Source organism: Drosophila novamexicana, unplaced genomic scaffold (genome assembly GCF_003285875.2).
Source record: "Drosophila novamexicana strain 15010-1031.04,08,12 unplaced genomic scaffold, DnovRS2.1 tig00000462-arrow-pilon, whole genome shotgun sequence".
Lineage (NCBI taxonomy): Eukaryota > Metazoa > Arthropoda > Insecta > Diptera > Drosophilidae > Drosophila > Drosophila novamexicana.
This window is the reverse complement of record NW_020824806.1, coordinates 3708943-3722250: the sequence shown is the minus strand read 5'-3', so window position 1 is coordinate 3722250 and position 13308 is coordinate 3708943. Positions and strand designations below refer to the sequence as shown.

The 13308-nt window shown below is 43.5% G+C and overlaps 3 protein-coding genes across 3 annotated transcripts; 1 reads left to right on the top strand and 2 right to left on the bottom strand.

The window, feature by feature from the left end:
* Positions 1–1593: 1593 nt before the first annotated feature.
* On the bottom strand, positions 1594–4126 carry LOC115760622. The gene has a single exon (XM_030702072.1). The coding sequence runs from the start codon at positions 4115–4117 to the stop codon at positions 3629–3631; it is 489 nt and encodes a 162-aa protein (XP_030557932.1). The 5' UTR covers positions 4118–4126; the 3' UTR covers positions 1594–3628.
* Positions 1594–9094, bottom strand: LOC115760614 (SRSF protein kinase 3). Its single transcript, XM_030702063.1, has 4 exons — positions 8856–9094; positions 7451–8102; positions 5101–6039; positions 1594–5028 (listed from the first exon to the last, which is right to left on the bottom strand). The coding sequence occupies exons 2-4, from the start codon at positions 7989–7991 to the stop codon at positions 4124–4126; spliced, it is 2385 nt and encodes a 794-aa protein (XP_030557923.1). The 5' UTR covers positions 7992–8102; positions 8856–9094; the 3' UTR covers positions 1594–4123.
* A 114-nt stretch (positions 9095–9208) lies between these two features.
* Positions 9209–13290, top strand: LOC115760615 (DNA replication factor Cdt1). Its single transcript, XM_030702064.1, has 4 exons — positions 9209–9335; positions 9451–9822; positions 10036–10685; positions 11535–13290. Exons 2-4 carry the CDS (start codon positions 9742–9744, stop codon positions 12967–12969), a joined length of 2166 nt encoding a protein of 721 aa, XP_030557924.1. The 5' UTR covers positions 9209–9335; positions 9451–9741; the 3' UTR covers positions 12970–13290.
* The last annotated feature ends 18 nt before the right edge of the window (positions 13291–13308 follow it).

Here is a 13308-nt window from a genome sequence, read left to right as displayed (position 1 = left end):
ATAAAGACATGAGTATGAATTTGAATATGAATATGATTATAAATAGATCTATACAATCCATAAATAGATCAATTTACGCTCAAATATTCTATATAGAAATAGGTCAGAAATTTCCCACCCCATAACTAAGTGAAATCTCATCCGATTTGCCCGAGGTTTCTTTCTTTCTTGATCAATTTGGCATCTAAATCCGGCAACATTATTTTTGGTCGAAATTCATGTGAAAATGCTACCTTCTAATATTCTATATAGAGATAGGTCGAAATTTTTCACACACATGACTCAATCAAATATCGAAGTTTGACCTTTTTCTCATGGTTAGGCCTTTAGCTCAATTTGGCATCTAAATCTGGCAACATTCATTTTCAAAGATTGAGAGAAGTGCAGCCATATATCGATGTGAACATGAATATGAATATGAATAACTACTGCATATGGTTCAGAAAAGTACTCAATGAAACTCTTTAATACATACCATATGAAGGCATACATCCAGACAAGTGAGTATGAGCGTGTGTGCGTGTGTGTGTGTGTGAGTGTGATGCAATTAAATGTGCACTCTATAAATAATAATATAAATAGTAATATTCAAATAATAAATGCATTTGTATTTACCTAATATTTACTGCTCAAACTGCCCTCGTATTTAACGAAGCAAACATTTACATTCGGCTACGAGACATCAAATTCAATTTCAAGTTTAGCCATAGCCAAACAAACGTGATGTATCCCAAAGGTCTCTTCCTACATACATCCGGTGCGCGTCAAAGAATGTGTGTGTGTGTGTGTGTGTGTGTGTGCGTGTTGGTGTCCAGCAAGTGTCCTGTGTCCTGTGTGCTGTGTGCTGCGTCCTGCACCCATTTTCAATTTGAAGGCAGCTGCAATGTCTTCAACTTGGCTGCTTGTGATTTTTATGTGGCCATAAATTCTCAGCACGAGCTGAGCTCAGTCCAGGTCTCATCTCATCTTCCGCAGCTTCCGGGCAAATATGTAATTGCATGCAATGCGCCACGAGAATGGGTTATAAATGAATGCCAATGTGTTTTTGCCTCCAGCGACCCTTCGCTCCATTCTGTGCCTGCCTTTGAAGTGGAAGTGCAGCTGGAAAATTGATGTCCTGTCCGTTGAATAAGACATCTCTTTACATGAAGCCGCTGAGTGCAGCAATAAAAGATACATTTATCGTTTTCCAATTTGTGTAATTTTTCTGTTTCAGTTTCTGTTGTTGTTGTTGTTTGTTGTTGTTGTTTATTTGTTTATAACTACATCAATAAATTATGTATCGTATAATTCATACTTTTCATACTCTTTGAAAGGAAATTTGATATTATGGAATTGCGTGCTATTTGCTCAACTTTAAAGATTGTTTTTTTTTTTTTTTGTTATTTTTTATTTATTTTTTGAATCATTTGGGAACAATACTTGAAACGTCTAAGCACAAGTTAACTTTTCTAGGTTTCTGGTTTCTCGTAAAGCTATAAGTTAAGTATGTTTTATGCATTTAATAGCTCCCAAGCTGATTACTACATAGTCCATTGATAGTTGCTTCAAAGAGTATCATGATTTGTATTCTTTTTGTATCGTTTTTTAAACTTCGGCCAGCCGAAGACTAGAGTACATGTGTGTTTACTCATTATATGGTTTAAGATAAGGTAAGGTATTAAGTTCGTAGGGTACTAAAAGGTTGCCCTCATTAACTTTCACTTTTTGCCTTAGGATTGTGTGTGTGTGTTCTTTATAAAGTATTAATTGCAAATGTCTATGCTTGATATATTCTTTTCTGTTTTTAAGCTAACGCGTGTTGCCTGGCTACACATACATTTCCAATTAAGTATAGATTAAATGGTACATACTCATACATACTTGTGTGTGTGTGTGTTAAGGTTTAAATTGCTATTGTTGTTGTGCAGTGCGTGTGTGTGTGTGTGTGTGACTGTGGATTGTGCAGAGAATCGAATTAATATAAGGCCACTTATCATAGTAAATAGTCAGAGTATAATGCACACATACACACAACTACGAGTATGTAAGCATGTATATATATATTTATATATATATAGTTCACTTTCATACATACATATATTCCATGCCAATTATCAATTTATGTTAAGCGTTTCAATTGCTGTTTCTCTTGCAAGTAACAAAAAAAAAAAGTCTGTTAACTGCGCCGCCTAACTAGCCTTAACTTAAGTGGCCTTTCTAGGGTATATTTTTGTGTCTGTGAGTGTGCCTAGAAATGCGTGTGTTTGTTATTGTTGTTCGCTACATTTCGAATTACAAATATTACTAATCGAATTGTTTGTTGTTGAATAGCATTCATTTTGCTTGCTTATTAACTTGTTGCTTTCTATTGAACATTGGATTTAATAGACAATATTCGCTTAACTCTTTTTTAGCTGCTACAATTTAATTTCTGTTTGTTTCGCTGCTTACATTTTTAAGGATTTCATTTAATGTTAATTATTTGCGTTTTTCTTTCTTTTGCTTGATAGTGCATTTGCTTTAGCTCAATGAATTGTAAACCTCGTGTTAATTGTTGTTCTTGTTATTAGTTTGTTTGTTACTAAATTGCGGGATACACTAATTAACTACGCTCATTATTGTAATGTTCAGCTCAAGAATACTTATATGCATAACCATGTACATATGTATGTGTGTATATGTGTGTGATCGTACGTGTGTGTGTGTGTGTGTGTGTGTATGCTAAAAACCCTTGGGTCGCAACAGTACCCTTCAGTTACATTTAACTATATACGATATATATATGCTAAATATGTTTATGTATGCGCGTGTCAACTCCTCTGCCTCGCCTCGCTGGCATTAAATGTACAGTAACAAATTTCTATATATGAACTGGCTGTTCGGATTTTAGCAATCTATATAGATAGATATATGTTTTAATATATTATATATATATATTGATTGATGGATTGGCTGTTATTAAAAACCTGTTTCATTCTTTCGTTTTCTTTGTTGGTTAAACAAAAAAAAATAAAAATAAAATCTTGGAGATCGTTTAAGACAAAAGAGAAAAATAATAAAAAATAAAAAAATGAGCTGTGCCAAGCTTTTGCCCTATTTACAGATTCAGAAATAAATAAAAAGCAAACAATAAAGAAAATAAAATAATAATTATGTAGAGAATAATGTTAGGAAAATGTAATGCTTATAATTTCATAATTGTATCAAAGGAAAAATTGTCTAATCGGTGTAAAACACAAGGAAATAAATTAGGTGCATATGCTTTAACAACTAAATCAGATTTCGCATTAACATTTTTTAGTTTAACATTTGTGTGTGTGTGTGTATTTATGTGTGTGTGTTTGTGTGGGAGGAAGGTGTCAGTGTGTGTGTTTGTGTGGTGTGGTGTGCCTGTGCAGAGCAGAGCATTTGCAGTTGCTTTTGTTATTATTGTTTAGTGATTGCTAAAGTAAAAGTTGTTGTTGCGTATGTTGCCACGTGTACGCCAACGAATGCAGCTGAGCAGAGCGAGGCGGGCGTTGCGCAACAACACCTGGCCATAGGCACAGCAAGCGCATATGCGGCGCACACGCTCGGCCAGCGTGCGCCGCCGGCAGCGACGTGGACGCCAACGGGGCAAATCTTGCCGTCGACGGCGCAGTTGACGTCACTTGCGGCGCTGGAAGACGCGTCTGAGCGCCTTGCGCCAAAAGAAGCGCTGGGATTTGGGCTTGCTGTATTGCGGCGGCAGCTCCTCCATGGCCATGGCCAGTCCAAAATCCTGCACACTATCAACATCAATATGGTGCGGATAATGGCTATGCGATGACGATGGCTCACTATCTCCAAAGCGCTGTCGCGTTGGCGTTGCGGGCGCTGTACGTGCACTGGACAAGGTATTGACAGCATGCGGCTGTGGCGTGGGCGGTGCGGAGGCGGTGGCCACGTATGGGGCAACCAGATAGGGACGTGCGCGCAACGCCGCCATGGCCGATGCCGAAGTGGATGCAATGGATGAGATGGAGGCCAATGTGGCCACAGATGCCGTTGACTGCATATGCTCGGATGATGCTACTGCTGCTGCTGTTGCTCCTATTGCTACTGCTACTGCTGCTCCTGCTGGCTGGCTGGCTCGCAGCCAACAACCAGGCTGCATCGTATCTTATCTAAGCCACGGATGCTGCAAACACTCTGCAGCTGTGGCACGATTGGCCGGATCGAATTCCAGCATCGGTTTTAAGAACGCCGCAAACGCCTCCGCATCACGCTTGGACCATTCATACTTCTCCACCAGCACATCCATGAGGCCCCAGGGCTTTAGCCCGGTTATGTTGCGCAGCTCGCCGTTTCGATTGAACGTCTGCTGTGCATACGTGCCCCGGAACACAATTTGTCGTGGTATGGGACCAAGCAGCTCGATTATGTGTGCTATATGATCCTCATCGCGTGTATATGTATCGCCGGAATGCGGCTCAAACAGATAATCACCGGTGGCCAGCTCAAATACCATGCAGGCGGTGCTCCAGATGTCCGCCGAGGTATCATAACCGGCGCCCAGTATGACCTCCAGCGAGCGATATTGTCGCGTCTGTATATCCTCGGTGAAATGTCTATCCACCCAGCAAGCATTGCCCAAATCGGCAATTTTCACCTGCACATTGCAGGCCTCTAGCGCGGGATCACGCTTATTGAGTCGATGCTTGGACAACGGCGGCGGCGGTGGAGGTGGCGGCAATAGCGGCTCCGAATACGGGCCACCGTTGGCCGACGAGGACCGCTCAATGGAGATACTTGAGATTTTCGAATTACTATTCGAGTTTTGTTTCGAATTTGAATTGTTGTTGTTCAACTGCTGCTGCTGCGGCTGCTGCTGCTGTTCCTGTTTGGGCCGTGACGATGATTTCTTATTGCCGAAGGCGGCACCATTTGATTGTCCCTTAAGCGTGCTGGTTGAATGGCTGCTGTTGCTGCCATTCGTGTTGGAGCTCTTCAAGGCGCTGGCGCTGCTGCTGTCGCCGCTGCTGGTGGAGTTCTCCTGCGGCTGAGATTGCTGCTGACTGGTTTTATCTGAATAATGGATAATAGGCAAATGAATATAAAATAAGTATGAAGCTTAATACGGAGCGCTTTTCCACTTACTCTTGTTCTTCTTTTTCTTCTTCTTTTTGGCCTTCTCAGCACCTTCCTCTAGTGAATTCTGGCCAGCATCGCCGGCGCTCGCTTCGTTAGCCAGCTTGGACAGCGCAGGCTGTTCTACAGCCTCCTCATCATCGCCATCATCCTCATCTGGATCCGGTTTGGTCAGCTGCATTGGCTCCACTTCGTCGCCGGCCACATCATGCTCGATATCGGAGCCGCATGCATCACCATTTTGAGCATGCTTATCGGGCTGCTGCTGCTGCTGCTGATGTTGCTCCTCGCCGCCAGTTTGCTCCAAGTAGTCGCGCTGCTTCTTGAACAGTTCCATGCGCTTCTTGGCCTTCTTCTTTAGCTTCTTTTTCTTGTTCTTGCTCATCTTGCCGGTGATGGGCGGCTCGCGATACTCCTTGGGCGCACGACTGACCAAAGATGGATACATCTTGGAGTTCATGCAATACAATTGCGTCGCCTCAACGGCCAGCGAACGCACATGCGGCTCATCGACACACAACAGGACATTCTCCGGCTTAATGTCTGTGTGTATGATCTTACAGCAGTCATGCAAATAGTCTAGACCCTCTAGGATCTGGCGTGTTATACTTTTGACATTCTCCAGCGGAATGCCACGATAATTGGACTTGCGTATGAGCTTCAAGAGATTATCGCCCAGCACCTCGAAGACCATGCAGATGTGCGTGCCATTAACGCCGGTGATTTTAAAATCATCAAACATTTGAACCGTCTTCTGGCGACGTGGATTCAATGGATCCGTCTCGCGCACCGTTCTGAGTATCTTGATTTCATCCTTGGCCGTTTCGGCGAAATGCTGCGCCGATTTGACAATCTTAATGGCCACATAACGTTTCTCCTGCAGATCCCAGCAGAGCCAAACAGTGGAAAAATGTCCCCAGCCCAATTTGCGAATGACATGATAGCGACCTGTAAATAAAGATTCGATTAGAGTCTGTCGGGCATTCCACTAGCGTGCGTTAAAAGGTTTTTAAAGTGCACCAATCAAAAAAATGAAATCACAAATGTTTGCCTTTGATGGCAATAAATCCATTGCAATAACTCGTCGCCGCACACACAGCCGGACAACTGAATGGACACGATGAGCAGCTCCTCAATTAAATGCGCCCTCGGAGCGCACTGAGGATTGTCAGCTGGGCCATTCGCATAGCACAAATTGACATTGTGCTCAGAGTATATAATGTATATAGATACATATGCGTATATTAAGTCTGATTAGTTAATAAGCGAGTAGAATATTCGCAATGTCTGTGGGCTCTTATCATTGGACGGGCGTGTGCCTTATCGCAGGCAAAAGGTTAGCGGTATTTTCTTTGATTATAAATCCCCTAAAATGTGCTTTATGCACATCATTTGCTATAACAAAAGCATTTGCCAGAAACAAACGCACGCCCGCCCATCTCTCAACAATATGTGAAGGCTGGGTGGGGCAGCGGGCGTGTCAGCGGTTGGGGCATCTGCTTGTGGCAGCCACAGTATCAAAACGTGGCAGCCATGTCGCCAGCAGCAACCGCAAAGCCAGCCAAATTCGAACTGCCCCACCCCATAAACAACCCTTGAGCGCGAACAGACACACACGCACGCACACAAACAGATGTGTCTGTATATATAAAAAGGGGCGTTCCAGATTAACAACCTGTTGTTGTGTGAGCCATTAACAACAACAACAACAATAACAGCTACCCAACACAATCAGGTTGGAGGACGGTTGCCCCTAAAACAACAGGAAAACGACTGCGTTTTGGGTCATGTTCTATGCAGCACGAAATGGGTCTTGTGCCGTGGCCTAAACAGGAATTATTCAAATTCAACTAAATAAACAACAAAGTTGTTGGGTTGTCTGCCACACGCAACGAAGCTTAAATACCCTAACAAAATCAATATATCAATTAAAGCAATCAACTGTGAACTGTAAAATAAAAATAAAAAAATAAAACGCCTGATAAAATGCCAAGAGGAACGCTGTGTGTGTAAATTTAGCTAATTTGTACAAATAATAGAATGAAATATTCGATAATTTGACCTTCACTTAACAGTTATTACTTTATAATCCGTTCAACTCTAACCCACAAATTTTGCAGCGAGAACAGGTGGAATTTGTAAAAAGAATTGATGAAATTGCCAATAGGAATGCATTTTCCATTTGACAGAGCACAAAAAGTGTTGCACAAATCGTGATAAGAGCATGTAAATGCTTTCAGGTAGGGCATACAAAAATGGCGTGCTATATAACTGTATTGTTTCTTTGTTGTTCGGTTTTACTGGTATTTGTGACTGGGCGTGAGGTGCAAACAGGTGACATCGCCGTATGGAAACTTACCCTGAAACAAATCGCCAATGTTGACCGGATGATAGCCGCCCTTGCAGTAATCCTCTTTAAGTTCCTGCTCCTCGTTCTCGCTGTTCATTTCCGATTCCTCCGATTCATTGGACGAACTACGCGGTGGCTGCTGATTGTGCATGCTGTTCTTCGATTTCGATTGCGACTGGGTGTCGGGCGTATTGCCCGAGCCACTCGATGTGGACGCGGTGGCATTGCTAAAGGATGCCACAGATTTCGAGTTAACAGCGCCCCCAGCGCTGCCTACGTGCAGTTCAAACTTGCTGGCGCCCTCTGTGTGGCTATTATTAGCATTTTCTGGTGCTGGTGCTGCTGATGTCGCGGGCATAGCGCAGTTGTCGCCGCTTCTGTGTTGTTGTTGTTGTTGTTGCGGTTGTTGCTGTTGTTGTTGTTGTTGATTTTCTTGGACGGGAGCTCCATTTGCTGCATTTTGCTTGCCGCGTTTCTTGTTGTTCCTATGCCGCTTCTTCTTCGCTTGAATAGCCAAAACGCGGCGGTTGACGTCAGCTTTTGAATTCATCTTATTATTGTTGTTGTTGTTGTTGCTATTGCTAATCGCTTTTTGTTATTCGCTTTTTATTTATCGCTGTGTCGTTCGCTCGCCTCCGCTAATTTTCACCAAGTTTAACAGCTGTTGAAGAAATAACAACAAAAAATGTGCTCAAATCTCAATAAGGCAATGCAAAAAGTTTACATTTGTATTGTACGTATTATTGTTGTTGTTGTTGTTATTGTTGTTGGCGTGCGCACGCCTTGTCTATGCTGGGGCTTCGTCAAGCTCAGCCAGCCAATCGTCTACTTGCCTCGGGCTCCCACTTGTTCCAATTTGTCACTGCAGCTGCTACTGTCACTTTGTTTGATTTTGGTGTTATGCTTTAAGCAATACGGAAAGAATAGAAAAACGTGCGTGCAATTTGCTCGGCAATTTATCGCAGCGTATCGTCTTTTATTCGCAGAAAGAAAACCGAAGTCAAACAAATGAATTGGCGAGCGAAATTATGCCAAAGTGGCGCTGCCAACTTGAAATGTTCTGCATGCACTGCGCACTGTGCACGATTAACTCGTGTAATTTGGAGTCAATTTTTTAAAAACTACTTATTGCTCTACATAACGTTAAGAACGAATAAAATGCCAGAAAATGTTACTAAAAAATTGTGGAACAAAAAAAATGGTGCAAATCTGAAGTATGACTGAGAAACGAGCTAAGTTGGCAACACTTGTCGCCTTGTTAATTCTTAGCGTGTGCTCACTCACACACGCACACATGCAAACGAACCTAATGCCTGCTCGCTTGCACAGTAACTGTAGCACACATTTGATTTAGCATTTGGATGTGCTGCCTATTAACAAGTTAGCGTATTTTTAATTTGTAATGTCAACTTACATGACTTTAAGCGTTTCTGCATGCTAATCCAATGACATTTTGTGGTGAAACGCATGGACTTTTAGTCAAAACGTTGCTGCGCACCTATAAATCCGCGAGTGGAAAAATCTACTAACCAAAATACAACACTGGCGTTCAGAGTTGGTAAACGTTACAGATAGACGTCAAATCAGCTGTTGTGTAGAACAGTTTGCGATACATTAAATTAGTTAACCTTTATAAAAATTGCAAAACACAAAATTTTAACAAAGGAACAAATAAATAAGGAAATTCATAAGGGATTTGACAGTAATTGGTGTGGCACACTAACAAGAAAAGAAATATCGATATTTACAGCAGTCATATACATCGATGTTATGCCTGCACTTTGTTATTACACACTATCGAGATATCGCTAAATTTACAAGTTGTCGTTTGTTGGCCCGGAACAGCTGACTGCTGCAAAGAGGGCGAAACGTAGGTTTGCTGCTTGATTTAAACGTAAGCAGTTATAGCAATTAAAAAATGACAACAAAATAAGTGCCTGCTATGCTATTAAACCCGTTCCTAAATTTCGCTAAAATTCTACTACGCAAAATGCTACCCTCATGGGCAGTGCTGTAAAACGCACGTTAAGCCAACAGCTGTGCAACAGCGCTTTGCAACACACGAACGACTGAAATGGCGCGAAAATAATTTGGCGCGTCGCTGAACATTTGGAGGGAAACTGCATCGCCGTGGCCCAGTTGTAATTTGAGCAGTGGCAGTGGCAAGACGTGTATGAAAATATAATAAGAAAAACGAAATAGTGAGATACCACAGAGCCAACAACCAGACGTGCCAAGAGTGAAATTGTCAAGCAAATACAACAAGCCCATAAGCATAGCATTTAATTCAAATTGCAATCATGGCCCAGCCATCGGTAGCTGCATTTTTTAGCAATCGCAAACGTGCGGCCGTGGATGATGCGACCACAATTAAGACCAGGGTAAGTGGGTGTACCATGTGGTTTATCATAAAAACGTGCCCCAAGTGCAAGAGAAAATAAAAGTGCAACAAAAATTCCTGTAGATACTTTTGTATCTGCTGCTGCCGTGTGACTGTGTGTGTGTGTAAAGTGTGGCATGCAGCGTCCTGCGGCCATTTTCTATTTGCAAAATGCTGAGACTCAAATCCAGTTGTCTTTACTAACTCGTTGCAGCGTCTCGCAGAACCAGTCGAAGTCGCTGCCCCACAAAATATAGCGCTTCCGAGCGCTTCCACAAATCAGGATGTGGACATGGATGCACTCAAAAGTGGCATACGCACACGATCGGGCCGAACCATCAAAATTATTGGCGTACAGCCAAGCACACCGTCTCAGGAGACCAGAAAGAAGTCAGCCAAGGTTGAGGCAAACATCAAGCAGCCCAAACTTGTACAGTTCATACGCAAGGGCAACCTTTCGCCGCGCAAGCAACCACCCAGCAAGGCGAGCGATGCGGCGCAGATCATCAACGAGCAGACGCCCAAGTTGAATGTGACGTTTGCCGCCAAGCAAAATGCGGAGAATGCGCAGCGTGGCATGCGCACGCCCACCAAACAGATCATCAAGGATGCCTCGCCCATAAAGCACATAGATCTGGCCAAGCGTGGCCTGACCTTTGACGAGATCAAGACCAAAGTGTCGCGCAGCGCCAAAATGCAGGAGCTGAAGGCCGTGCTGGCGCGCAAGGCACAACTGGAGCTGCAACGCAAGGCGCAGGAGGAGCGCAATCGCAGGCTGCGCGAGGCGGGACCATCACCAGCCAAGCCCGCCAAGACGGTGCAACTCAAGGAGTTCGATACCATCGAACTGGAGGTGCTGACCAGGTGAGAGATGCGCTTCTCATATGCATAACGTATTGCGCCTGCCACAATAATTTCATTTTCTCTAGTGGCTATGGCCTAGAAACGAACGTAAACAAAAACATATGCAGCAAAAAACCGGGTAACATCATTAACAAAATTTCAATTTTTTTGTCTTATATATATTGCTATCGAGGTCGCACTGGGGCTGGGCATGTCTGTTGCCAGCCGCAGCGATAAGTGCAATCTGCTCGAGCTATTATTCAAGCGTTCAATTGCTGAAGTTGCATTTCTTTGGCCAAGCTAGTTGTTGTTGTTGTTGTTGTCGCAGCGTGACGTTGTGATCTATGAAACACCAGTCCACATGCATGTGTACTTGAATTTATGCTGCATTTGCTTACAGCAATTCATACACACAAACACACACACACACATGCTGCTAGTGCTATGTTTACCCTTCGCCAACAGACGTTACTTTCTTGCCTGACCTTCCCATAATTTCGGGGGTTGTTTATCTGTAAACTAACGTTGCCCGGCTTCGCCAGCATGGGAATGTATATATGACTCTCGGACTCAGGTAGAGCTGAAATATTGTAACGGCTTTTCATTTTTCTGCCTTTAGAGGGTTATTAATATCCTTACGGGGCATAGGTCTAACTGCATCGGCATTTTTTGTGTACCCAAATACCTTTTTCTGATAAGACTGTGTGTTATGATCCCTATGAAACTTGCTATTGCTACCACCACAAGTTATCTTTAATATTTAATAGTACAGCTTGCATTTTTCTGCATTGCTCTAACTACTTAACATATAACTTATCACAATACAGAAAGAAATCAAACTAATCTTGCCCATTCTCTGCTCATTTACAGCCCCTTGAAGACATTCAAGACGCCCACGAAGCTGCAGCCACCCACACCGGACAAGCATGAGTTGATGTCACCGCGGCACACGGACGTCTCGAAGCGTCTGCTCTTTAGTCCGGCCAAGAATGGTTCGCCAGGCAAGCTGCTGGAGCCGCCAGCATATAAGCGCTTTGCCAGTCTCGTCGAGACGAGCAAAGCCGGTCAGCTGCCCTTGCCGTACAAGTATCGCCATTTGCTGGAGGTTTTCAAGGCTGTGGACTCGGTGGTGGCCATGTTCCACAATCGCAAGGAATGCATCACATTCAAGAAGCTGAAGCCGGCCGTGCAGCGTATGCTGCGCAAGAATTTCACGGAAATGCATCTGGCCCAGATCAAGCACGTCTATCCGGATGCTTTCATCTACTCGCAGATGAAAACACGCAATTTTGGCTCAATCTCCAAGGCTGATTACTTTCAGCTGGTCATCAGTCCCAATGTGGAGCAGTTGCCCGAACAGCAGCGCCTCAATAAAATCAATGAAGACGATGTGCTCGCGTCGGCCCTGTCGACGTCCATGAATCCACACGTCATGACCGCACGCATGCAGAAATTCCAGAAACTGTTGCTGCAGCGTGTCATGGAGGAGCATGACAAGTTTGTACGCTCACTGGATCCACCGATTATCATTACACGGGCGCTCACACGTTGGCATCCGCAATTCGATTTGGAAAGCTGCAGCGAGGTGGAGCTGGGTGTGCTGCCGCAGCCGCCGAACGTGGAGAAATATTCGTCAGCCAAGGATATACTATCGACGGCACGCAATCTCTTCAATTGCGCCACGCCCATGGAACGCGTAATGGATCGCTATGAGGCCAAGCTGGAGGCGGATAGGAGCCAAGCAAATGCTGCAGCTGCAGCTCTCACTCAACAAATGGCACCCAGCGAGACGACACCAACAAAACCTACTGCAATAGATGCCACCAAAGCCACAACAGAAACTTCCACTGCCACGCCCACTGTCAAAGAGTGTACGGCCACGACAAATACTGATGCCACGTCCAATCTGCTGAAGGGTTTGCCCAAATCTTTAATTGACAAAATACGCGCCAAGCAGGCAGCCAAAGCATTAGACGCCATGACACGTCGTCCGTCCCAGGATCAGGAGGCTACCAATTATTCGCGTCTACCGGAATTGGCGCGTCATCTGCGCAACGTATTCGTTACGGAACGCAAGAGCGTGCTTACCCTCGAGATTATCATCAAGAAAATACAAAACAGTTTCCGGGCAAATCTGACGCCGCAGGAGATTGAGTCGCATCTGAAGCTGCTGGTCAAGGAGCTGCCGTCGTGGGCATCATTTCATGAAGTGCGTAAGACTATGTATCTAAAGATCGCCAAGGATCTGGACATGAATAAGATCATTGAGAAACTGGAGGAAATTGCGAATGAGAAGAGCAAATAACTGAAGATTCAGATTCAGGCAATATATATGCAAATCCTAGACCCTGTGGACTATATCCAGCTATATGTATATTTAAGTAAACGCTTACCTAGGCTCAATTAAACTAGGAAATTATATTGTTATTCATACCATTGACATAATTATTATCTATATATTTGACCCATTATAAACAAACAAAACACTTTTCATCCAACTCATTGTCATTTACTCAATTATTTTGTGTAACTCAAACTTTTTACGCTTCATCAATTTTTTTAGTAGACACAACTTATATATTAAGACTCATTGTCATGTATCACGTTGATTAAATAAATGTTTTTCTGGAAAGTTATTTGTTAT